At 39.6% G+C, this 26,226-nt stretch overlaps 1 protein-coding gene across 4 annotated transcripts in view; it reads left to right on the top strand.

Moving 5' to 3' along the window:
* Positions 1–26,226, top strand: part of ATF2 (activating transcription factor 2) — a 112,150-nt gene that overhangs the window by 74,579 nt on the left and 11,345 nt on the right. For all 4 annotated transcript variants that reach the window (XM_062188121.1, XM_062188112.1, XM_062188130.1 and 1 more), the window contains 2 exons: positions 3,316–3,465; positions 14,752–14,958. In XM_062188121.1, the coding sequence (XP_062044105.1) occupies positions 3,316–3,465; positions 14,752–14,958 (357 nt within the window). The remainder of the gene's footprint in view (positions 1–3,315; positions 3,466–14,751; positions 14,959–26,226) is intronic.

Raw genomic sequence — 26,226 nt, 5'->3', positions numbered from 1 at the left:
CTTTAAATGCTCTTCAGTTCTGTGCTTTCTACCTAATGACTTGAGAATGTTTTACCAACACTTAACTTAGAAAGCCTCACATCTCAACTTCTAATTGTATTTATGAACATTGTTTAGATACAAATGAAAGCTCCATCTTAGGGCTATAGATTGGGTATGATTTAGTGTATTTAGATCTCTGATATTCTGTTTATAAAAGATGTAAATATGCAGACTGACCACTTCCCTGGATTCTCCTCCTTTATTCTGTTTATAAGACCCACACCTGCCAACTCCTGTCTCTGTTTTCAGTTCTTCTTGATCATCTTCCTAAGTATTCTTATCTGATGCTGGCGAGCTAATTCTTTAGGAACTTCTGTAATTGAAGTTTCCATTCATCAACTTCCGTAATGTCTAAACAGTTATTGGTGTTCTAATTTCCTGTGTCATAGCTACTAATATAAAGTCTTTTAAAAAGTCCATGGAAAATATGTATTATGAAAATCCTATGACTGAATTTCATTTTTTATACCAAAGTAAACTTATCTTTTAGTTCCATTGTCCACAAACTTCTTGTAGTAACTTTGAATGTTTAAAAAAGAAAGAAGAAAGGAAGGAACTAGGGATCTTGTCTATATTCTGAAAAATACAGTACTTGATGTGGTCTTTAACGTATTTTACATACTAAATACATCTACCACCAAACCAGTACTTAAGATGACCCCAATACATTTTGAAAATACTCAAGTGTAGGAACTCTCCTAATTTCTTGAACATTCCTGCATACACATATGCTAAGAAAATGCAGGCTGGGACTGGCGCTGTGTTGTAGCAGGTTAAGCTGCCACCTGCAGTGCCAGCATCCCAGATGGGCACTGGTTCACATCCTAGCTGCTCTACTTCCAATCCAGCCCCCTGCTAATGTGCCTGGGAAAGCAGTGGAAGATGGAACAAGTCCTTGGGCCCCTGCACCTGCGTGGGAGACCCAAAAGAAGGTCCTGGCTTCAGAATGGCCCAGCTGCGGCTGTTGCAGCCATCTGGGGAGTGAACCAGCAAATGGAAGCTCGCTCTCTGTCTCCCTCTCCCCAAACTGCCCAGCTCTACTTTTCAATAAATAAATCTTTTTTTTTTTTTAAAGAGAAATAGTAACCTGCAAGCAAGTTATTATTACTCTCAGTTTTAATCAGTAAATATACTAAAACTTTAAATTTATGGTAACTTTTATAATTCCTAAAGAAATAATCTGTCACAAAAGAGGGCCAAAGTGTGCCTGATCCAGGTTGCTAAGTCTTGATATGACTTAGCGGTTGCAGTACCAGGCTTGGTATTCTCTCTCTCTCTCTCTCTTTTTTTTTTTTTTTAATTTATTTGACAGGTAGAGTTTATAGACTGAGAGAGAGAGAGAGAGAGAGAGAGAGAGAGAGAGAGAAAGGTCTTCCTTCCGTTGGTTCACTCTCCAAATGGCCACAACGGCCAGAGCTACGCCGATCCAAAGCCAGGAGCCAGGAGTCTCTTCCTGGTCTCCCATGTGGGTGCAAGGGCCCAAGCACTTGGGCCATCCTCCACTGCTATCCCAGGTCACAGCAGAGAGCTGGACTGGAAGAGGAGCAACCAGGACTTGAACCCGGCGCCCATGTGGGATGCTGGCGCTGCAGGCAGAGGACCAACCAAGTGAGCCACAATGCTGGCCACAGGCTTGGTATTCTCAATTCTTGGTGATTGCCTTCCTTTTTTAAAAAAGATTTATTCATTTATTTATGTATTTATTTGAAAGTCAGAGTTTCAGAGAGAGAGAGAGGTCTTCCATCTGCTAGTTCACTCCCCACATGACTGCAACAGCCGGAGCTGAGCTGATCTGAAGCCAGGAGCCAGGAGCTTCTTCCGGGTCTCCCATGTGGGTGCAGGGGCCCAAGGACTTGGGCCGTCTTCCACTGCTTTCCCAGGCCATAGCAGAGAGCTGCATCAGAAGTGGAGCAGCCAGGACTTGAACTGTCACCCATATGGGATGCTGACGCTGCAGGCGGAGGCTCCACCCGCTCCACCACAGCGCCAGCCGCTGATTAAATAATTCTTTTTAAAAAATAAAAAATAAACAAATCAACAGTAAAACTTCCTTAAATTGTACATGTTTCCATTTTCTTCAAAACCTACTAATGTCAGTTAGCAAATTTGTATACCTAGATAGCAAATCAACATACCAGCTGCTAACAAAGACCCATAAAGATACAGAACAGCTTCTGTTCTTAAACATTTTAGTATCTGGTTGAAAGATAAGGTAGTCACATATGACAGAATTTTGCTGATAAAATAAGAAGTTTCATTCTAATTGTATCATTTTAGGAGGCAATGTTAAATATGTATGGGGGAAAGAAGTGCTATAATCCAAAATTGTACTTTTTATGTTTATTAAATAAAAGCTTTATATTAAAAACATAAAAAAATACGGATCTAACAGTAGATCTGTCATAGTGTCAAAGTCAGGTAGAGTTCAGTTCACTTGGATAACACATGGCTAAAGGGATAGCTAGTTCTTAACTTTAGATAGGAAAGACCTAAAGAAGGTACATCCAACTGTAGATTCTATAAAGATGTACAGTCTGGAGAGCAGCCTCATGACCTAAAGGTACGACATCGGGTAATTGTCCAAGGAAGTACTACTGGCTCCCAAAAAATCTGGACAAGAAGAGGTCTAGGGGCTAGCGCTGTGGCGTAGCAGTTAAAGCCACTGCCTGCAATGCTGACATCCCATGTGGGTGATGGTTCGAGTCCTAGCTACTCCACTTCAAATCCAGCTCGCTGCTAATGTGCCTGAGAAAGCAGCAAAAGATGGCCCAAGTCCTTGGGCCCCTGCACCCATATAGGAGACCTGGAAGAGGCTCCAGGCTCCTGGCTTTGGATCATCCTAGCTCTGGCCATTGTGGCCATTTGGGGAGTGAACCAACGAATGGAAGATCTCGCTCTCTGTCTCTGTCTCTGCCTCTGCCTCTGCCTTTCTGTAACTGTGCCTTTCAAATAAATGAATAAATCTTTTTTTAAAAAATTGAGAGGTTTAGGCCTTAGAATGTAGACAGAGCATGAGATCTGGATGTGAGATATAGGAATGGAGTGCAAGAGAAGTGGTGAAAGTAAGCTAATCATTAACTTGTTGCTTTAGTTGAACAAAGGTAGTTATTTTCCGTTAATGGTGTTTTTATGTTTTTACTGTTAAAGCTGATTACAAATAGCACAGTAGAAGATTCCTCTGGCAGTACTAGGCATAGTTAACCCAAGACTCTGGAGAGTTGGATTTGGGTGTGAAGTAAGGAACTTTTTTTTTTTTTAATGTTTGCATTTCAGAGATTAAAGGCGGCTTTGACCCAGCAGCATCCTCCAGTTACCAATGGTGACACTGTCAAAGGTCATGGTAGCGGATTGGTTAGGACTCAGTCAGAGGAATCTCGACCACAGTCGTTGCAACAGCCAGCCACATCTACAACAGAAACTCCGGTATGTATATTATTTTTTATTACTAAGTACTCTGTCATCCAACTTATATGTCTTCTTTATATACTTTGGAAAAAATTATTACTCCCAAAGTGTCTCAGGAGCCTTAGGAAGGATAGTTAGTAGTTCAGTGTACAAGTATAGATACAAAAATAAATAATAATAAAAGAGCAATTGTTACTATCCAGGACACCCTGTAAATGTTTCTTTGAGTATCTGTATATGTTGGCCTGACTTGATACAGTATTTTTAAAGAAAACAATTTTTTCTGCTAATAATAGAACAGTGAAACTGAATACAACTTTGAGAAACTTACTTAATTCTCCATTTCTTGATTGAGGAAATTTGGATTTGACTTTTCTCTATGGAAAGTCTTCTGTAACTAGAAAAATCTTTTATTGTCAAAACCTACATACTTTTAATAAAAATAAACCAAAACCATTAGCTCTGGATATTTTCCTTGATATAGTTAGTACAAATGGATTTGATTTGAACTGTGCTCCTGTGTAAACAGAGTATTTAAGCTATAGGAAAATTTAGTGGATTAAGTACTGTCAATTTGGGGCTGACACTGTAGTGAAGTAGGCAAAGCCTCTGCTTGCAGTACTGGTATCCCATACGGGCACCAGTTTGAGTCCTGGCTGCTCCTTTTCCGATCCGACTCCATGCTAATGTGCCTGGGAAAACATTGGAAGATGGTCCAAGTCCTTAGACCCTTAGACCCACATGGGAGACCTGGAGGAAGCTTCTGCCTCCTGGCTTCAGATCGGCCCAACTCTTGGCCATTGTGGCCATTTGAGGAGTAAATCAGTGAATGAAAGATCTCACTCTCTGTCTCTCCCTCTGTCTGTCTGTAACTCTGCCTCTCAAATAAATAATCTTTTAAAAAAAAAGTTCTGTAAATGTTATAGACAGTAATAGTTTCTTTCATATTGTTGAGGAATGCAATATTCTCCAGGAATATATGTCATTTATTTTTCAGGTAACAAAACAGATTTCTAAAGAATCTTTTTGGATCTATATTTTTTAATTATTGATTTGCCTGTTTCCTGAAATGCTGTATGTTCATGATTACATGGCATATCATATTCTAGTATTTGAAGGACCATTAAATTGTGTAGAGCTATTAACTAATGTTTCACATGTCCGAAAGAAGCAGACCTTTTTCCTTTAGTATATTTGAAAGGCAGAGTTAGAGAGGCAGAGGCAATGAGAGAGAGGACTTCCATCTGCTGGATCACTCCCCAAATGGCCACAACAGCCAGAGCTGCGCCGATCCGGAGCCAAGAGCCAGGGGCTTCCCCTGTGTCTCTCGTGTGGGTGCAAGGGGCCAAGGACTTGAGCCATCTTCTGCTGCTTTCCCAGGCCATGGCAGAGAGCTGGATCAGAAATGGAGCAGCCAGGACTCGAACTGGCACCCATATGGGATGTTGGCACTTGTCAGCGGCAGCTTTACCCACTATGCCACAGCACCAGCCACTTATATAAGTACTCTTACCTTACTTACTTCTAGGTAATAAGAAATCGCTTAGAGAAATGTATTTAGATTCATACACAAGTGCATACATCTATATGTTGTATTACATAACTGACATAAGTCAAGTGGTGAATTAAAACCTGTGAACCATCACCAAATGAGCTGATAGACTTTTTATGGCAACTGTGTTACTAGAGACCCTAGTCACTTATCTATGTATCTACAGTATATTTCTATAGTCAAAGGTTGCCATATTTCTGTTTAATGTTTCAGAACTCTGTGTAGACCTTCTGTGTTCTGTGCTTAAAGAGTATTAGCGTTAGCATTAAAAAAACAAAACTTTCCAATTAATGAAACACCTGTAAACAGTAATTTTTTAAATTGCTGTCTAAGCATAGTTATTTATTTAACCATATTTTATCTTTACTGAACTTAAGGTAAAATGGAATGTGCTTGTGGTTATCAACTTGACTTAGATGGAAAGTGAGTGAGAGAGAGAGAGAGAGAGAGAGTGTGTGTGTGTGTGTGTGTGTTAATGTTGTAATTCAGGGGAGAGCAAAATGTGGTTCAGAAGCTAAGTGTAGCCCATGGCTGATTTTGTATGGTCTGCAAGCTAAGTATGATTTTTACATTTTAAATATTTTTTTTTAATTAGGCAGAGTTAGACAGTGAGAGAGAGAGAGAGACAGAGAGAAAGGTCTTCCTTCCGTTGTTTCACGCCCCAAATGGCCACTACGGCCGGCATGCTGCGCCGATCTGAAGCCAGGAGCCAGGTGTTTTTCCTGGTCTCCCATGCAGGTGCAAGGGCCCAAGCACTTGGGCCATCCTCCACTGCCCTCCTGGGCCACAGCAGAGAGCTGGACTGGTAGAGGAACAACTGGGACTAGAACCCAGCACCAATATGGGATGCCAGCGCTGCAGGTGGAGGATTAACCAAGTGAGCCATGGCGCCGGCCCCTTAAGTAATATTTTATAAGATTTATTTATTTGAAAGGCAGGGTGACAGACAAGCAGACCAAGGGAAAAAAGAGATATTCTGTCCACTGGTTCACTCCCCAAATGACTGCAACAGCCAGGGCTGGGCCACACCAAAGCTAGCACCCTGGAACACAATTCCAGTCTCCCACATGTGTGGCATGGTCCCAAATACTTGAACCATCTTCTGCTGCTTTCCTAGGCGCATTAGCAGGTGAACTGGATTGGAAGCAGAGCAGCCAGGACACCAACCAGTGCTTCAATAGAGATGCCAGCATCATAGGTGGCTGTTTAACCCTCTCTGCTACATCGGTCCCAGGACTATTTTTTTTTCAACTTCGATTTAATAAATACAAATTTCCAAAGTACAACTTTTGAATTATAACAGCTTTACCCCCATAACCTCCCTCTGATCTGTAACCCTCCCATGTCCCACTCCTTCTCCATCCCATTTTTCATCAAGATTCATTTTCATTTATCTTTATATACAGAACATCAATTTAGTGTATACTAAGTAAAGATTTCAACAGACTGCACCCACACAGACACACAAAGTGTAGGGTACTGTTTGAGTAGTAGTTTTACCCTTAATTTGCATAGTACAACACATTAAGGACAGAGGTCCTACATGGGGAGATGGTGCACAGTGACTCCAGTTGTTGATTTAACAATTGACACTCTTATTTATGACGTCAGTAATCACCTGAGGCTCTTGTCGTGAGCTGCCTAGGCTGTGGAAGCCTCTTGAGTTCACCAACTCCAATCTTATTTAGACAAGGCCATATTCAAAGTGGAAGTTCTCTCCTACCTTCAGAGAAGGGTACCTCCTTCTTTGATGGCCTGGTCTTTCTGCTGGGATCTCACTCACAGAGATCTTTGATTTAGGTTGTGTTTTTTTGTTGTTGTTGTTTTGTTTTGTTTTGTTTTGTCACAATGTCTTGGCTTTCCATGCCTTTGAAACTAATGGGCTTTTTAGCCAGATCCAAATGCCTTAAGGGCTGAATCTTTTTTTTTTTTTTAATTTATTAAATATAAATTTCCAAAGTATAGTTTATGGATTACAATGGCTTCCCCCCCCCCATAATTTCCCTGCCACTTGCACCCCTCCCATCTCCCACTCCCTCTCCCATTCCATTCACATCAAGATTCATTTCCAATTATCTTTATATACAGAAGATCGATTAAGTATATATTAAGTAAAGGTTTCATCAGTTTGCACCCACACAGAAACACAAAGTGTAAAATACTGTTTCAGTACTAGTTATAGCATTACTTCACATTGGACAACACATTAAGGACAGATCCCACATGAGACGTAAGTACACAGTGACTCCTGTTGTTGACTTAACAATTTGACACTCCTGTTCATGGCGTCAGTAATCTCCCTAGGCTCTAGTCATGAGTTTCCAAAGCTATGGAAGCCTTTTGAGTTCGCCAACTTCGATCTTATTCTGACAGGGTCATAGTCAAAGTGGAAGTTCTCTCCTCCCTTCAGAGAAAGGTACCTCCTTCTTTGATGGCCCTGTTCTTTCCACTGGGATCTCACTCGCAGAGATCTTTCATTTAGGTCTTCTTCTTTTTTTTTTCCCAGAGTGTCTTGGCTTTCCATGCCTAAAATACTCTCATGGGCTCTTCAGCCATATCCGAATGCCTTAAGGGCTGATTCTGAGGCCAGAGTGCTATTTAGGACATCTGCTATTCTATGGGTCTGCTGTATATCCCGCTTCCCATGTTGGATCGTTCTCTCCCTTTTTGATTCTATCAGTTAGTATTAGCAGACACTAGTCTTGTTTGTGTGATCCCTTTGACTCTTAGACCTATCAGTGTGATCAATTGTGAACTGAAATTGATCACTTGGACTAGTGAGATGGCATTGGCACAAGCCACCTTGATGGGATTGTATTGGAATCCCCTGGCACATTTCTAATTCCACCATTTGGGGTAAGTCCGATTGAGCATGTCCCAATTTGTACATCTTAAGGGCTGATTCTGAGGCCAGAGTGCTGTTTAGGGCATTTGCCACTCTATGAGTCTGCTGTGTATCCTGATTCCCATGTAGGATCATTCTCTCCTTTTTAATTCTATCAATTATTGTTAGCAGACACTGGTCTTATTTATATAATCCATTTGACACTTAATCCCACCTTTTTGATTAATTATGAACTTAAACTGATCACTTTAACAAGTAAGATGGCATTGGTACATGCCTCCTTGATGGGATTGAATTGGAATCCCCTGGCACCTTTCTATCTCTACCATTAGGGGTAAGTCCCGAGTGAGCATGTGCCAAACTGTATTCTCCTCCTTCTCTTATTCCCACTCTAATATTTAGCAGGAGTCATTTTTCAGTTAATTTTAAAGGCCTAAGAATAATTGTATGTTAATTAAGGAGTTCAACCAATAGTATTAAGTAGAACAAAAAAATACTGAAAGGAATAAAATAGTAAGCTGTTCCTCAACAGCCAGGACAAGGGCTGATCAAGACGTTGTTACTCATAGTGTCCATTTCACTTCAACAGGTTTCCTTTTAAGTGCTCATATAGTTGTCATTGATCAGGGAAAACATATGATATTTGTCCCTTTGGGACTGGCTGATTTCACTCAGCATGATGTTTTCCAGATTCCTCCATTTTGTTCCTTTTTTTTTTTTTTTTTTTAGTTTTTGACAGGCAGAGTGGACAGTGAGAGAGAGAGAGACAGAGAGAAAGGTCTTCCTTTTGCCGTTGGTTCACCCTCCAGTGGCTGCCACGGTTGGCACGCTGCGGCCGGCGCACTGCGCTGATCCGATGGCAGGAGCCAGGTGCTTCTCCTGGTCTCCCATGGGGTGCAGGGCCCAAGCACTTGGGCCATCCTCCACTGCAGTCCCTGGCCACAGCAGAGAGCTGGCCTGGAAGAGGGGCAACCGGGACAGAATCCAGTGCCCTGACCGGGACTAGAACCCGGTGTGCCGGCGCCGCAAGGCGGAGGATTAGCCTATTGAGCCGCGGCGCCGGCTATCCAGGCTTCTACTGATGGACATTTAGGTTGATTCCATGTCTTAGCTATTGTGAATTGACCTGAAATAAACATTAAGGTGCAGACAGCTCTTTTATTTGCCAATTTAATTTCCTTTGGGTAAATTCCAAGGAATGGGATGGCTGGGTTGTATGGTAGGGATATATTCAGTTTTCTGAGGAATCTCGAAACTGACTTCCATAATGGCTTTACCAGTTCGCGTTCCCACCAGCAGTGGATTAGGGTACCTTTTTCCCCGCATCCTCACCAGCATTTGTTATTGGTTAATTTCTCTATGAAAGCCTTTCTAACTGGGGTGAAGTGAAATCTCATTGTGGTTTTGATTTGCATTTCCCTAACTGCAAATGATCCTGAACATTTTTTCATGTGTCTGTTGGCCATTTGGATTTCCTCTGTTGATAAATGTCTGTTTAAATCCTTTGCCCAACTTTTAACTGGGTTGTTTTTGTGTTGTGGAGTATCTAGATCTCTTTGTAGATTCTGGTTATTAATCTTTTATCAGTTGAGTAGTTTGCCAATATTTCCCCCATTCTGTTGGTTGCCTCTTCACTTTCCTGACTGTTTCTTTTGCAGTACAGAAGCTTCTCAGTTTGAAGCAATCCCAATTGTGAATTTTTGCTTTGACTGCCTATACCTCTGGGGTCTTTTCCAGGGATATTTTGCCTGTGCCTATATCTTGCAGGGTTTCCCCAATGTTCTCAATTAATTTGATGGTGTCCAGTCATAGATTTTTATCCTTAATCCATGTTGAGTGGATTTTTGTGCAAGGTGTAAGGTAGGAGTCTTGCTTCATACTTCTGCAAGTTGGAATCCAGTTATCCCAGCACCATTTGTTGAAGAGACTGCCTTTGTTCCCTGTATTGGTTTTAGCTCCTTGGTCAAATATAAATTGGTTGTAGATGTTTGGATTGATTTCTGGGGTTTCTATTCTGTTCCATTGGTCTATCTATCTATTTTTGTACCTGTACCAGGCTGCTTTGATTATAACTTCCTTGTAGTATGTCTTGAAATCTGGTATTGTGATGTCTCCAGCTTTGTTTTTGTTTTATAAGATTGCTTTAGGTACTCAAGGTCTCTTGTGCCTCCATATGAATTTCAGCATCATTTTTTCCATTTCTGAGAAAAATGTCTGATATTTTTATTAGTATCACATTTAATCTGTAAATTGCTTATAGAAGAATGGACATTTTTATGAACATGGAAGATTTTTCCTTTTTTTTTTTTTTGTATCTTCTTCGAGTTCTTCCTTTAATGTTTTGTAATTTTCATCATAGAAATCTTTGACATCCTTGGTTAAATTTATCCCAAGGTATTTGATGTTTTTTTGTTTTGTTTTGTAGCTATTGTGAATGGGATTGATCTTAGACATTTTTTCCTCAGCTATGGCATTGTCTGTGTATGCAAAGGCTGTTGACTTTTGTTTATTGACTTTATATCCTGCTACTTTCCCAAACTCTTCTATGAGTTCCAGTAGTCTCTTAGTGGAGTCTTTTGGATCTCCTATATATAGAATCATGTCATCTGCAAATAAGGATAATTTGACTTCCTCCTTCCCAATTTGTATCCTTTTGATTTCTTTTTCTTGCCTAATTGCTCTGGCTAAAACTTTCAGGACTATATTGAATAGCAGTGGTGAGAGTGGGCATCCTGTCTGGTACCGGATCTCGCTGGGAATGCTTCCAACTTTTCCCAATTCAGTATGATAATGACCATGGGTTTGTCATAAATTGCCTTGATTGTATTGAGGAATGTTCCTTCTAAACCCAATTTGCTTAGAGTTTTCATCAGGAAACAGTGTTGTATTTTGTCAGAAGCTTTCTCTGCACCTATTGATAATCACATGGTTTTTGTTCTTCATTTTGTTAATATGATGTATCACATTGATTTCTGAATGTTGAACCATCCCTGCATACCCAGGATATTTCCCACTTGGTCTGTTGAATGATCCGATGTGTAGTTGGATTCAATTGGCCAGAATTTTATTGAGGATTTTTGCATCTATGTTCATCAGGGAAATTGGTCTGTATTTCTCTTTCCCTGTTGCATATTTTCCAGGTTTCGGAATTAAGGTGATGCTGGCTTCATAGAAAGAATTTGGGAGGATTCCCTCCTTTTCTGTTGTTTTGAATATTGAGGAGAATTGAAGTTTGTTATTATTTAAATGTCTGGTAGAATTTAGCAGTGAATCCATCCAGTCCTGGGCTTTTCTTTGTTGGGAGGGCCTTTATTACTGATTCAATTTCTGTCTTGGTTATGGGTCTGTTTAGGTTTTCTATGTCTTCACTGTCTTTTTGGGTGGTTTGTATGTGTCCAGGAATCTATCCATTTCTTCTAGGTTTCCCAGTATTGGCATTCAGCTCTTTGTAGTATTTTCTGATGATTTTTTTTGTTTCTGTGATGTCTATTGTTAACATTTCCTTTTTCAACTCTAGCTTTATTGATTTAGGGCTTCTCTCTTTTTTGGTTATTTGGGCCAATGGTGTGTCAGTTTTTTTGTTGTTGTTTTGTTTTGTTGTTTTTTCAAAAAACCAGCCCTTCATTTTGCTAATCTTTTGGTGTTTTTTTTTGGGGGGGGGGGGGGTTTCAATTTTGTTGATTTCTTCTCTGATTTTAATTATTTCTTTTCTTCTACTAGTTGTGGGTTTGGTTTGCTGTTGCTTTTCTAGGTCCTGAGGTGCATAGATAGTTCATTTATTTGGTGCCTTCCCAGTTTCTTGATTTAGGCACCAGTTGCTATAAACCTTCCTCTTAGCACTGCTTTTGCTGTGTATCCCACAAATTTTGGTATGTTGTATTGTTGTCTTCATTTGTTTCCAGAAATTTTTTAATTGCTCTTTTGATTTCTTCTATGACCCACTCTTCATTCAGAAACATGTTGTTCATTCTCCGTGTGTTTGCGTATGATATAAAGATTCTTATTTGTTGATTTCCAGCTTCATTGCATTGTGATCTGAGAAGATGCATGGTATGATTTCAGTTTTTTCTAATTTGCTGAGACTCACTTTATGGCCTAGCATATGGTCAATCCTAGAGAAAGTTGCATGCACTGGAGAAAAAAATGTGAACTCTGTGGCTGTAGGCTCTAGATATCTGCTGGGTCTATTTGGTTTATAGTGTCAGTTAACTCTGTTGTTTCCTTGTTGATTTTCTGTCTGGTGATCTGTCCATTGCTGAAAGTGGTTATTGAAGTCCCCCATTATAATTGTATTTGAGTCTATATTTCCCTTTAGTTCCCTTCCTTAACAATTCTTTTAAATAACCAAGTGCCCTGTAATTAGTTTCATATACATTTATAATAGTCACATCTTCCTGTTGAATTGATCCTTTAAATCATTATATATGTCCTTCTTTGTCTCTTTTAATAGTTTTTGTGTTAGTCTATTTTGCTGATACCAGGATGGCTACACCAGCTCTTTTTTGGTTTCTGGTAGCATGGATTATCTTTTTCTATCCTTTTTGATCAGTTGAGCCAATAATGTATCAATTTTGGTTTTTTGTTTTGTTTTGTTTTTTGGAAAAAACAGCTCTTCATTTCACTGATCTTTTGTATTTTTGTTTCAATTTTGTTTTTTTCTAATTTTAATTATTTCTTTGCTCCTACTAATTTTGGATTTGGTTTTTCTAGGTCTCAAGATTACAACTCTTGAAATCAGCCTTTGAAATATCTTTCTAGGCCGGCGCCGCGGCTCAGTAGGCTAATCCTCCACCTTGCGGCGCCGGCACACCGGGTTCTAGTCCCGGTTGGGGCACCGATCCTGTCCCGGTTGCCCCTCTTCCAGGCCAGCTCTCTGCTGTGGCCAGGGAGTGCAGTGGAGGATGGCCCAAGTCCTTGGGCCCTGCACCCCATGGGAGACCAGGAGAAGCACCTGGCTCCTGCCATCGGAACAGCGCGGTGCGCCGGCCGCAGCGCGCCTACCGCGGCGGCCATTGGAGGGTGAACCAATGGCAAAAAGGAAGACCTTTCTCTCTGTCTCTCTCTCTCTCACTGTCCACTCTGCCTGTCAAAAATTAAAAAAAAAAAAAAAGAAATATCTTTCTAATACTTTGTAGATAAAATAACCCCCTTAATTTTAATTCTAGTTATTTGGGCAAATGAATTAGGTAACTTTTTATGTACTTTGGGGGGTTTGTAGAATGAAAAATAGTTTGATAGTTTACCTACAGAACTTATCTTTGGTTTATATGTAAAATTTTTACATATTATTTGGATTGGGAGAAAGTCAAATTTTATTCATATTATTTTAAAATATAACAAATTATAGGTAAAATATTGTTTTCAAGCTTCTTCTTTGGATCATGTGCCTATAGCCACAAAGTGGTGTTTCCTCTATGTCATTTCTAAGAGATTATTTCCAGCTCCATATTCAAATGTTCTGTGGTACAGTTTGGGGGTTTATCAGAGGTTTGGAGATGCTCACTGTTCTATAGTGCTGTGCACTGAACAATATAGCTTATGACTGAAGATTTATGACTCTGACTAATCTGAGATAACCAGGCTCATCTATTGGGACATGGCACCAATTAAAATGAAAATTGAGGCCGGCGCCGTGGCTCAACAGGCTAATCCTCCGCCTGCGGCGCCATTGCCCCAGGTTCTAGTCCTGGTCGGGGCGCCAGATTCTGTCTCGGTTGCCCCTCCTCCAGGCCAGCTCTCTGCTATGGCCCAGGAGTGCAGTGGAGGATGGTCCAAGTCCTTGGGCCCTGCACCCCATGGGAGACCAGGAGAAGCACCTGGCTCCCGGCTTTGGATCAGTGCGATGCGCCGGCCGCGGCGGCCATTGGAGGGTGAACCAACGGCAAAAAAAGGAAGACCTTTCTCTTTGTCTCTCTCTCTCTCACTGTCCACTCTGCCTGTCAAAAAAAAAAAAAAAAAAGAAAGAAAGAAAATTGAGGCTCCTATAAGATTTCACCTACAAGGAAAATGATCAGTAGTAATTACAAGAAACTTTAGAAAAACACTGATCCTAAATTACAAATGCTAAAGTAAAAGCTAAGTTCAGCCAAGCATATACAGACATTCATTCTTTAATTTTAGAGAAACCACTTTTTGAAGAAAATTGAGATTTAATATAAGCTATATTTGATTTCAAATATAGCATAGAAAACTTGGTTTCGTGTCGTGTGTTTAAATAGGAAAATAAAATTTTAAATGTATCAGTTTATAATCAATTTTCAGAGGATTGAATGATACACTAAAGTCAGTTAGCACATAAGCATTGAGGCCAACTTTTACCTAGCCATTAAGATACGTGCATCCCACACCAGAGTGCCTGGGTTCAAAATCCAGCACCAGATCCTTATTCCAGCTTTCCACCAGTACAGACTCCAGGTGGCAACAGTGATAGTTCAAGTGCCAGCCATGTGGGAGACTTACATTGTGGTTCTGGCTCTTGGCCCATTACAGACAATTGGAGAGAGAACCATCAGATGCCAGGTTGCTGTCAGTCTGTCTCTCTGCCTTTCAAGTAGATTTCTTTAAAAATTTTTAATACACTTTGAAAAATGATAAATGTATACATAATCATTTGTATTATATTTTCCTTTTTATGGTATTTTTATGTAAATGAAAATGTTATGCATTTATAAATATATTCACTGTGACATTGTGTCAGTGAGAATTTCATTACAGCATGGTTTATTTATTTCAAGGGAGGAGTTAAACCACAGTGTGATTTTCATGTTGCCCCAGAATACTGATATTCAACAAGACTTAGAAAATAAAGATTTTATCTGTCTCCCTTTAACACTCTTTACTGCTTTTGTTAATTCGCTCACTCAATGCAGATACAAGTATAACAAGCTTCCATCTGTGTTTGTTATAGGCCTCTCCAGCTCACACAACTCCACAGACCCAAAATACAAGCGGTCGTCGAAGAAGAGCAGCTAACGAAGATCCTGATGAGAAAAGGAGAAAGTTTCTAGAGCGAAATAGAGCAGCAGCTTCAAGATGCCGACAAAAAAGGAAAGTCTGGGTTCAGTCTTTAGAGAAGAAGGCAGAAGACTTGAGTTCATTAAATGGTCAGCTGCAGGTATAGTGCATATATGAGAATTTTATTTCTATTTATTTTTTCTTAGTTGTAAACATAGCCTTTTCCCTGTTTATTCTAATCAGTCGTTCAGGCAATTTAGGATATAACACTGCATATGTATAGAATCTGTAGTAAGTCATAGTTTCATAAGCCTGTTGAAATGCTGAAATGTAATATAAAATTTTCAGCATTGGCATGGTAAAAATATTTAAAATATTAATTGTTTACCTGTTTGGAACAAAAATACCTAAATTTTTTGGCTTGAACTTTATTAAGTTGTGATATAAAATCCAAACAAAGAATTTTAAAATTAAAACACAGCACTGGTGCTTCACTTTTCTTGATATTTTTTGCTTTATATCACGACTATAAAGTTGCTTCAGCAATAGTTTTATTTTTGTTTTTTCATTCTTTAAATTATAAATTTTGTTTTGTTTTGTTTTATTCAAAGTGAATATAGTGCCCGTGAAAGGTGCCAGATTGACAGCTTTGGAAACTGAAGGACTCTAATTATCCACAGACCAGGTACAATATGGCCAGTGGCAGTACCATCGTTTCATACTGCCCTGCCAGTGTGCCTCAGATACATTTCTTAGAATCTCATGTGGCAGAAAGATTTTAAGGCACCCTCCCTCTCCAGCCTTTGGTTACATTTCCAGTGACAGTATTAACACCAAATAGATTTCCTTCTTTTCTTCCTTCCTTCCTTTTCTATTATTTTGTGTGTTTGTGTGTGTGTGTGTTTTAATTTTTGACAGGCAGAGTGGACAGTAGAGGGAGACAGAGAGAAAGATCTTCCTTTTGCCGTTGGTTCACCCTCCAATGGCCGCCGCGGTAGCGCGCTGCGGCCGGCGTACCGCGCTGATCCGATGGCAGGAACCAGGTGCTTCTCCTGGTCTCCCATGGGGTGCAGGGCCCAAGGACTTGGGCCATCCTCCACTGCACTCCCTGGCCACAGCAGAGAGCTGGCCTGGAAGAGGGGCAACCGGGACAGGATCGGTGCCCCGACCGGGACTAGAACCCGGTGTGCTGGCGCCGCAAGGCGGAGGATTAGCCTACTGAGCCGCGGCGCCGGCCTGTGTGTGTGTTTTTCAACATTGTGAATGTTCTTCAATAAAATCTGTTAAAGGGCTGGTCAATGAACAGCTAGAAAATTGATGTTAATGAATTGTATTGTTAATATAGGTCAATATTCTGAAGTATTTCTCAATTAAAAATGAGTCTGTATAATCATAATTGATGGTAAGAGACCTGCTGTCTTCTTAACTGTATCTATAAAGATGTCATCAATGTGATTATCTGTTAAATGCTTAGGGAGAAGTTTTTCACATCAGTCAGGCAAACTAAGTTTTCACATCATTTAAGCAAACATATATCTTATAACTTAAAATTTTTCTTACAAGAGGCAGATATCCTTTAAAGTCTTTGATAGGCCTTCATATTGCTATGGCAGCATTAAAACAAAAAGATTGCCTTGCAAAACTTTTAATTTAAAAATTAAATGTGACTTAGCATACCACATACACTTCACATATGTACTTGTATACAAGGGGTTTTTTTGTGTTTTTTTGGTTTTTGTAGTAAGAACACTTAACGTTAAGACCTACCCTCTCAACAAATTTTCAAGTGTATAGTACATTATTGCTAATGACAGGTACAATATTGTATAGCATATAACTCAAATTTATTTATCTTGCTTAACTGAAAGTCATTAATTAGAAACTCCCATTTTCCCCTCTCCTCAGCCTCTGACAGCTACTATTCCACTCTTTGATTCTGGAAATTAAACTATAATAGATACCTCATACAAGTGGAATCATACAGTGCTATCTGTCTGTGATAGGCTTATTGCACTTAGCATAATGTTCCCAAGATTTTAATATAGCAAAATTTCTTCTTTTTAAGGCTGAAATTAACATTCTATTGTATTAATATGTTACTTTTTCTTTATCCATTTGTCTATTCATGGAGTTTTTCCTTTTCCTTTTTACATTTTTATAAACAATAAGTGAGATATATATGGGCTACAGTGTGATATTTTAATACATTTATATAATGTATACTGATCAAAATAGGGTAATCAGCATTTCCCCTTCTTTGACCTTGCTTTGAGATTGGGGTTTGGAGCTTCTTTCTTTGATGTATTCATATGATACAAGCTAAGTGATTGTAAACTATAATCTCCTCCACTATGCTAGGTAACACTAGAAACTTTCTCCTTTGGTCTAACTCTGATTTGGTAGCTGTTGTTCCAGATTCCTTCTGTCTACCTTCCAGTGTCTAGAAATCATCATTCTGTGTTCAGATTAAGGGATGTTTTGTTTAGCTCCCCATATGAGAGAGGACATGTTTGTATTTGTCTATCTGTGTATGGTTTGTTGTACTTAACATGATGTCCTCCAGTTACATCCATTTTTGCTACAAATGACACACTTCCATTCTTTTTTATGGATGGATAACCATTGTGTATGTATTCATCTGATGCTGGGTACCTTGGTTGATTCCGTATTTTGGCTATTGGGAACAGGACTGCTGTAAACATGGTAGAGCAAATATCTCTGATACAACGAGTTCATGTCTTTTGGATATGCCAGTAATGAGATTGCTAGATCCTAAGACAGTTCTATTTCTAGCTCTTTTAAGATATCTCTCCATTGTTTTTTATAGTGGTGATGCTAATTTATATTCTGACCAACCAGGGTATAAGAGTGCCTCTCTCTCTACATCCTTATCAACATTTGTTACATAGCTGTTCTAACAGGGGTGAGGTATATCTTACTGTGATTTTCATTTGTATTTCTCTGATAGACAGTGATAATTTGAGCATTTTTTCAACTAATACTCTTTACAGAACTAGGAAAAAGAATCCTAAAATTCACATGGAACCACAAAAGACACAGAGTAGCCAAAGCAATCCTGAGCCAAAAACAAATCAAGCCACAGGTGTCACACGACCTGATTTCAAAGCATACTGCAAAGCTGTAGTAATTAAAACAGCATGATACTAGCATAAAGACTGACACATAGATTAGTGGAATAGAATAAAGAACACAAATTAATCTACATACACACAACTGATGTTTAAAAGTATTTATTTATTTTAAAGGTAAAATGACAGATACACAGTTATTTCCATCCACTGGTTCATTCCCCAAATGGCCACAACAGCCAGTGTGGGGCCAGGCTGAAGCCAGGATCCAGGAGCTCCATTTATGACTCCCACATGAGTGGCAGGAGCTCAAGTATTTGGGCCATCATCCTGCTGCCTTCCCAGATACTTTAGCAGGAGGCCAGACTGGAAGTGGAGCAGCTGGAACTTGAACTGGTACTCTGCTATAGAATACCAGTGTCAAAAGTGATGGCTTAATCTGCTGCACCACCACACCAGGCCCCAGCCAGCTGATTTTTGATGAATGTATCAAGAATGTACTTTGGAGAAAGGATAGTCTTCAATAAATAGTGCTTTTAAAAGCTGGTTATACATGTATAAAAGAATAAAATGAGATCCCTACCTTTTACGTTATAAAAAACAATCAAATCAAGGTGGATCGAAGACCTAAATGTAACACCTATGAAACTATGAAATTGCTAGAAGAAAATATAGGGGACACACTATAAAACATTTGTGTGTTGGGGCTGGCATTGTGGTACAGCAGGTTAAGCATGGCCTGCAACGCTGGCATCCCATATGTACACCTGGCTGTTCCCTTTCTATCCAGCTCTATGCTAGTGCCTGGGAAAGCAACAGAAGACGGCCCAAGTACTCGGACCCTTCACCCATCTGGTAGACCTGGATGGGAGTCCCAGGCTCCTGGGTGCAGCCTGGCCCAGCCCCAGCTGTTGTGGCCGTTTGTGGAGTGAACCAGCAAATGGAAGATGGATCATGCATGTGCTCTCTCTTATCCTGCCCCATCTTTCCCTCTTTCCTCTCTCTCTGTAACTCTGACTTTCAAATAAATAAATAAATCAGTCTTTAAAAAGACAATAGTGTAGGCAGTGATTTTTTTGGATGAGACCCAAAAAACACAGGTAGCAAAAGCAAAACTAGACAAGGGATTTTATCAAATTCAGAAACCTCAGTGGAGCAAAAGAAATAATCTATTGGGGTGAAGAGACAGCTGACAAAATGGGAGAAAATATTTACAAAGTAGTTACCTGACAAAGGATTAATATCTAGAATATATCAGGAGCACAGAATAACCACAAATATACTAGGGTTTATTAAGAAATATATATATAAACATTAGCATCTGATAAATTCTTATTCAGTAACTAGTCTCAAGATTTTTTAGGGGCCAGCATTGTGGCATAGTAGGTAAAGCTGCCACATGCATGTTGGCACCCGGCATAGGTGCTAGTTCCAGTCTCAGCTGCTCCACATCCAATCCAGCTCCCTGCTAATGACCTGAGAAAAGCAACAGAGGATGGCTTAAGTACTTGGGCCATTGCTACCTACGTGGGAGACCCAGAAAGAAGCTCCTGGCTTCTGTATGGCCCCGCCCTGGCCATTGCAGCCGTCTGGGGAGTGAACCAGTGGATGGAAGATCTCTCCCACTGTCTTTTCTTTGTGATTTTGAAATTCAAATAAATAAACAACTTTTTTATAAAGTTTTTTTAAGTTTTTCCCTTTTGAAAAAATGAAGCAAATTGTAGGTACTAATTTATTCGTACACTACAAATGTAGCTATGCTTTACTAAGTCTATTATATCTTTACTAAGTATATTATGTAAATTTTAAATATTAATATTACAGTAATGAAGTTAGGTATATCTAATTTTTAAATTTCCTGTTCTTAACTAGCAAAATCTTTTTTAGTAAATTAAACTTTTAATTTAACTAAATCTAATTTAACTTAATCTTTTTTAGTAAATAAGTTGGCTATTTTATAGCTGTATGATGAAAAACAGTCAATGTCTGTTAGCCTCACTTGTCCGCCCTTTACAATAAAGATAATAATACCTCCTGATCCTACTCTTCAGGTTTCTGCATAAATAAGTCCCATTAAAATGATTACAAGCATTTTATTTAATACAGAAAAGTTTAATTAGTAAGACAAATTTATCAATCCTCCCCTTTATAATTTGGCTTATTGTGCCTTGTTTAAGAAGTAAAGACAGGGCCGGCGCTGTGGCGCAGGTGGTTAAAGCCCTGGTCTGCAGTGCTGGCAGCCTGAATGGGCACTGGGTTGAGTCCCGGCTGCTCCACTTCCAATCCAATTCTCTGCTGTGGCCTGGGAAAACAGTAGAAGATGGCCCAAGTGCTTGGACCCCTGACCCACTTGGGAGGTCAGGAAGAAGCTCCTTGCTCCTGGCTTCGCATCAGCTGGTGCAAGACCCCAAGCACTTGGGCCATCCTTCACTGCTTTCCCAGGCCATAGCAGGGAGCTGGGTTGGAAGAGAAATAGCTGGAACTAGAACCAACACTCATATGGGATGCCGACACCGTAGATGGAGGCTTTACCCACTGCACCACAGCACTGGGCCCCATATTAATTCTTTTTATTAACAAAATGTTTGCAGCTAGACGGATAAATATATGAGTATGTGAGTCAGTATAGAAATGATTCCCTTGGGGTAGGTGATGTGGCATAGTAGGTTACACTGCTGCTTGGGACACCTGAATCCCATATTGGAATGCCAGTTCAAGTCCCAGTTGTTCTGCTCCCATCCACCTCCCTAATGCTCCTGGGAAGCAGGTTGATAACTAAAGTGCTTGATTCCCTGCCAGCCACATTAGAACGCCCAGATTGAGTTTTTAGCTCCTGGCTTTGACCTGGCCCTGTTCTGGCCATTGTAACCTTTTGGGGAATGAACCACTGGGTGGAAGATTGATCTCTCTCTCTCTCTCTCTGCCTTTCAAATAAATAAATAAATATTTTTAAAACAAGAATTAACTCCCTTGAGTATAGGTAAAATTTTTGAGTGACTTGTACCAAGATACAAACAATAGTGAGGAGGGAGTGAGAAGCATGGACAGTTTGGGAGAGAGTGTTTTTCAGTGATGACTTCCTATTATTGCTTCAAGTGGAATATATTTTTACTTTTTGTTGGGGTTTTTTTGTTATTTGTTAAAATCGACTTTTTAAGAAGTAACATTTTTCAGACTTCAGAGAGTTAACATGCTTATAGTAAATTCAGGGAGCAAAAATTTCAGTTTGCCAGCAGCAGTTAACTGAAAAACAGAATGACTTGTATAGAAAATTGCATGTCAAAGATATAATTATACTGTACTGTATGTGAAAACATTCATCAATTCTGTATTTCCTTAATAACCCTTCATGTGACATACAGGCTTAGCTGATCAGTAGTAGTGGGCATGATTACTTATGTATAATATAATAACCCATGGTTACTTATATATAATAAAAGGCTTAACACATATTAAGATGTGATTATTCATGTTACTGAATACATATTCTGTAAAGAAAATACTAATTATTCAACCTTATTGGCCCATTCACTGAATTTAATCATGTTTTAACTTTGTAAAATAATTGCTAAAATATTTTACCAAATTATATTGAAATGATTTATGATAATCTAGACCAATAATTGAATTTGTGGTTATAAATTTTTAATAAATTTTATTGGTATATATATATATATTTTTTTTAATTTTTGACAGGCAGAGTGGATAGTGAGAGAGAGAGAGACAGAGAGAAAGGTCTTCCTTTGCCGTTGGTTCACCCTCCAATGGCCGCCGCGGCTGGTGCGCTGTGGCCAGTGCACCGCACTGATCCAATGGCAGGAGCCAGGTGCTTATCCTGGTCTCCCATGGGGTGCAGGGCCCAAGCACTTGGGCCATCCTCCACTGCACTCCCTGGGCACAGCAGAGAGCTGGCCTGGAAGAAGGGCAACCGGGACAGAATCTGGCGTCCCAACCGGGACTAGAACCCGGTGTGCCTGCGCCGCTAGGCAGAGGATTAGCCTGTTGAGCCACGGCGCCGGCCAGGTATATATTTTTTAAAGATTTATTTTATTTAGTGGAAAGACAGAGTTACAGAGACAGGTAAAGACAGAGAGAGAAAGAGAGAGAGAGGTCTTCCATCTGCTGATTTTACTCCCCAAATGGCTGCAATGGCTAGAGCTAAGCCGATCCGAAGCCAGGAGCAAGCGAGGAGCTTCTTCCAGGTCTCCCACACGGGTGCAGGGGCCCAAGGATTTGGACCATCCTCCACTGCTTTCCCAGGTGCATTAGCAAGGGAGCTGGATTGGAGGTGGAGCAGCTGGGACTTGAACCGGTACCCATATTGGATGCGGGCACTGCATTTCAGGGCTTTAACCTGCTCACTGTTCCACATCACCAGCCCCTATAAATTATTTTTAAAATACTATCTTCTGTTAATTTTGTTTTGTTTTCTTGAAATAACTAATCTGGAGCTGGCGTTGTGATATAGCAGGTAAACCTGTATCATGGACATCCCATATGGGCACCAGTTCAAGTCCCTGCTGCTTCACTTCTGATCCAGCTCCTACTAGTGGACCTAGGAAAGCAGCAGAAGATGGTCCAAGTCCTTGGACCCTTGCACCTACATGGAAGACCTGGATGAAGCTGCTGGCTCCTGGCTTCACTCTGGCCCAGCCTTGGCCATTGCAGCCATTTTGGGAATGAACCAGGCAGGGGATGGAAGATATCCCTTTATCTGTCTCTCCAACTCTCTCTTTCTGTAACTCTGCCTTTCAAATAAATAAAATACATCTTTAAAAAAAAAAAACTTACTTAAAAAATGTTTGCAATTTCATTATATTTCCTTTGTGAACAAAAAGACAAACTCTTTACTAACAGTAGCTGCTTGACCATTATTTTTTGAGTAAATCTTAAGAAAATCGATATGGAATTTACTTTTGAAATTTACACTACAAAATGTGAACAAAAGCATACTTTTACAGCTACATCCATGAAAATTTTCACCTATAAGCTAACTTAATGGTTTGGAAAATATTTTGTTTATGGCTCCATTGACTTACAGGAAATAAAATCAAATCTTTTATTCCTGGTAATAAACAGTATTTCAATATTTATTGCTTGAAATAGGAAGGAATAGCAACAGTTGGAAGATGCTATGCAATAACCTGTTTGTTTGAATTCCTGAAACAGATATTCTATAACTGTCTTTCCTTTTTATGCCTGAGTTTTTAATTATATTCTAGAAATGGGAGAGGAGTTAATAGTGACTACCGCTACCTCATGAATTTTATCCTGGATTTGAAATCTAGTACTTATTTTCACTTGTCTCTCTTTTTTTTTTTTTTTTTTTAAGATTTGTTTATTTGAAAGAGAATTAGAGACAGAGACAGAGAGTGAGTGAGATCTTCCATCTGCTGGTTCACTTCCCAGATTGCTGCAACAGCCAGAGCTGGACCTATCTGAAGCCAAACAATTTTCCCGCATAGATGCAGGGGCGTAAAGACTTGGACCAACTTCAACTTCCTCTGCTTTCCCAGGCACATTGGCAGGGAGCTGGATCAGAAATGGAGCAGCCAGAACTTTAACTGGCACCCATATGGGATGCTGGCACTGCAGGCAGTGGCTTTAACTGCTGTACCACAGCCCTGGCCCCTACGGGTCTACTAAAAATCTTTCTAGGCCTTCTCCATCTGTTGCAATAACAGAATCACTACTACTGTTATAAAAGATCAAATAAGACAGGGTATAGAAAAATGTGTTGTAACCATACTATTCTTGCAAATGCTAGTTATATGCTATATATTATTCATTCTGTCATTGTGCACCCATCTGTTGTGTGCAAGGCAGATTGTTATGCATATGGGATGAAACAATGAAAAAGACATGTCTCTTTGCTTGTAGAACTTGTGGACTAACAGAGGAAACAGACCTGAAACAAGTAATTAAAGAATGAGAACAGGAGAGGGGTCATTCTCATTCATTTTGCAAATTATTTCCAAAATATTTTATAGCTCTAGTTAGATAAAAATTAAAAAGCTAGTTTGTTGTCAAGTATATCTTGCATCCACAGTAACTTTGGAGAACTCTGTGTTGAAACTCTTGATAATCAAATCACTGATTTTTGTAATGACTAAAAAGTCTTATCTGTAATAACAGGAGATTCCCCAAAAGAAGAAACTATGTAATATTATTTAATTTGGGGGGTGGTTGCTGAAATAGGAAGTCAAAAATCATAAATTTATGGACATTTTGTTCTCAATCCATGACCAGATGCCAATCTCAAAGTTATGATTGATTAATTAGTTTTCTATCCTGTCATGATTTCATCAGACTGATCTGCTTCAGATGAACAATGTAAAAATATTATTTGTTTACGAGTATGTAATTACTTATGAGTATCCATATTATTAAAGAAGAGCAATGGTACAGATAATGCCAAAATCATTTAACATTGGACTTCAGACTGTGATAATGATTTTTTTTCAGTATGTGCTCTGTTTTCCCAAATATGTTTTATTTTGACAAAATAATTGCTTACATTTGAATGGAAGTTTTGCATTTTCAAAATGCTTCTGTGTCACTTGTTTCATTATCAGAATGACCCAGGAAGATAATTAACATTCTGCAAGTATACTAACTCATGAGTAGTCAGTAGTACAACACAAAGGAATTTGGAAAATTTAATCCAATTAAAGTCTATTCTAAAATAACCCACAAAGGGGCCAGCGTGGTAGCATAATGGGTAAAGCCTCAGCCTATAACACCAACATCCCATATGGGCACCATTTGTGTCCCTGCTGCTCCACTTCCAGTCAAGCTTCCTGCTAATGGCCTGGGAAAAGCAACAGACGATGACTCAAGTGCTTGGGCCTCTGCCGTTATGTAGGAGACCCAGAGGAAGCACCTGGCTTCCAATCTACCCAGCTCCAGCCATTACTGGCATTTGGAGAGTGAACCAGCAGATGGAAGATCTCTCCCTCTCTTTCTCTCTGTAACTCCTTCAAATAAATAAATCTTTTTTAAAAAATAAGATGGCCCACATAATAGGAGAGGTGTAAATATTTCTTTTTTTAATTTAGTATTAAATCTATGTATGGCTTAACATCCCCTTCAGATTTACTTCACCTTAAGCAAACTAGTTTGTGTGTGTGTATGCATGTATGTAAATAACCTCTTTTTTTTACATTTTAAGGTCTTTGTATAGAATCTTTTTTTTTCTTTTTGAAGATTTTATCTATTTATTTGAGAGGTAGAGTTACAGACAGTGAGAGGGAGAGACAGAGAGAAAGATCTTCCATCCGCTGGTTCACTCCCCAAATGGCCACAACAGCTGGAGCTGGGTCTGTCTGAAGCTAGGAGCCAGGAGCTGCTTCCAGGTCTCCCATGTGGGTTCAGGGATCCAAGCACTTGGGCCATCTTCTTTTGCTTTCCCAGGCCACAGCAGAGAGCTGGATCAGAAGAAGAGCAACTGGTACTAAAACCGGCACCCATGCGAGATGCTGGTGCCACAGGCAGAGGATTAACGTACTGCGCCACAGTGCTGGCCCCTCTAGAAAATCTTGTGACAGCCCTTATTCTTTCTACTTGTCTTCTGATCTTTCTTCACAGAAAATTTTCAGAATTAACAGTCATGACTTGTGCAACTACTTTAAATATTCATATAGCCACGCCTATTTTTATTTTTAAGAATACTTTTTTATACACACCCAATTCTTGAATTTTATTATTTTTTGAATTTATTTTATTTTATTAAATATTATTATATTTTATTATTTTTATCATAAATTACTTAGAAACCACCCAGTTTGGGCCTATTCTAATTTAGTTAAGTAAACTTTACCTGTATGAGCATCCTGTTTTCAACCTCTGCTTGACCTGGTCTTGACAACTCGTATGTTTGTGGAAATTGCTATCCCGTTCATTGGCTTCAAGGCTACCTGTTTAGAGAGAGAATTTGGGTGTATATAATTTTATTTCAAATGCATAGGACTATCTTTTTTAAGATATATTTATTTGAAATTCAGAGTGACAGAAAGAGAGCTTCTATTCCCTGGTTCACGCCCCTAAATGGCCAAGATGGCTGGGAGTGGTCTACATGAAAGCCAGGAGCCCGGACCTCCAACTGGTTCTCCTACCTAGGTGGCAGGGACTCAAATTACTTGGGCCATCCTCTGCTGCCTTCCCAGGGAGCTGGATGGGAAGCAGAGCAGCAGGGACCCAACTGGTGCCCCAGTACTACTGCCAGCATTGCAAGCAGCAGCTTAGCTCACTGCCACAACACCGACCCCAATAAATATTTTAATTTTTACTTCTCAAAATTATTTAAAGCAGCTATTTTGTATGATTAGATAACAAACTCG

Source organism: Lepus europaeus, chromosome 1, assembly GCF_033115175.1.
Source record: "Lepus europaeus isolate LE1 chromosome 1, mLepTim1.pri, whole genome shotgun sequence".
NCBI classification, from domain to species: Eukaryota; Metazoa; Chordata; class Mammalia; order Lagomorpha; family Leporidae; genus Lepus; species Lepus europaeus.
Note: the sequence above shows the minus strand (reverse complement) of the source record. Positions and strands in the feature narration are given on the sequence as shown.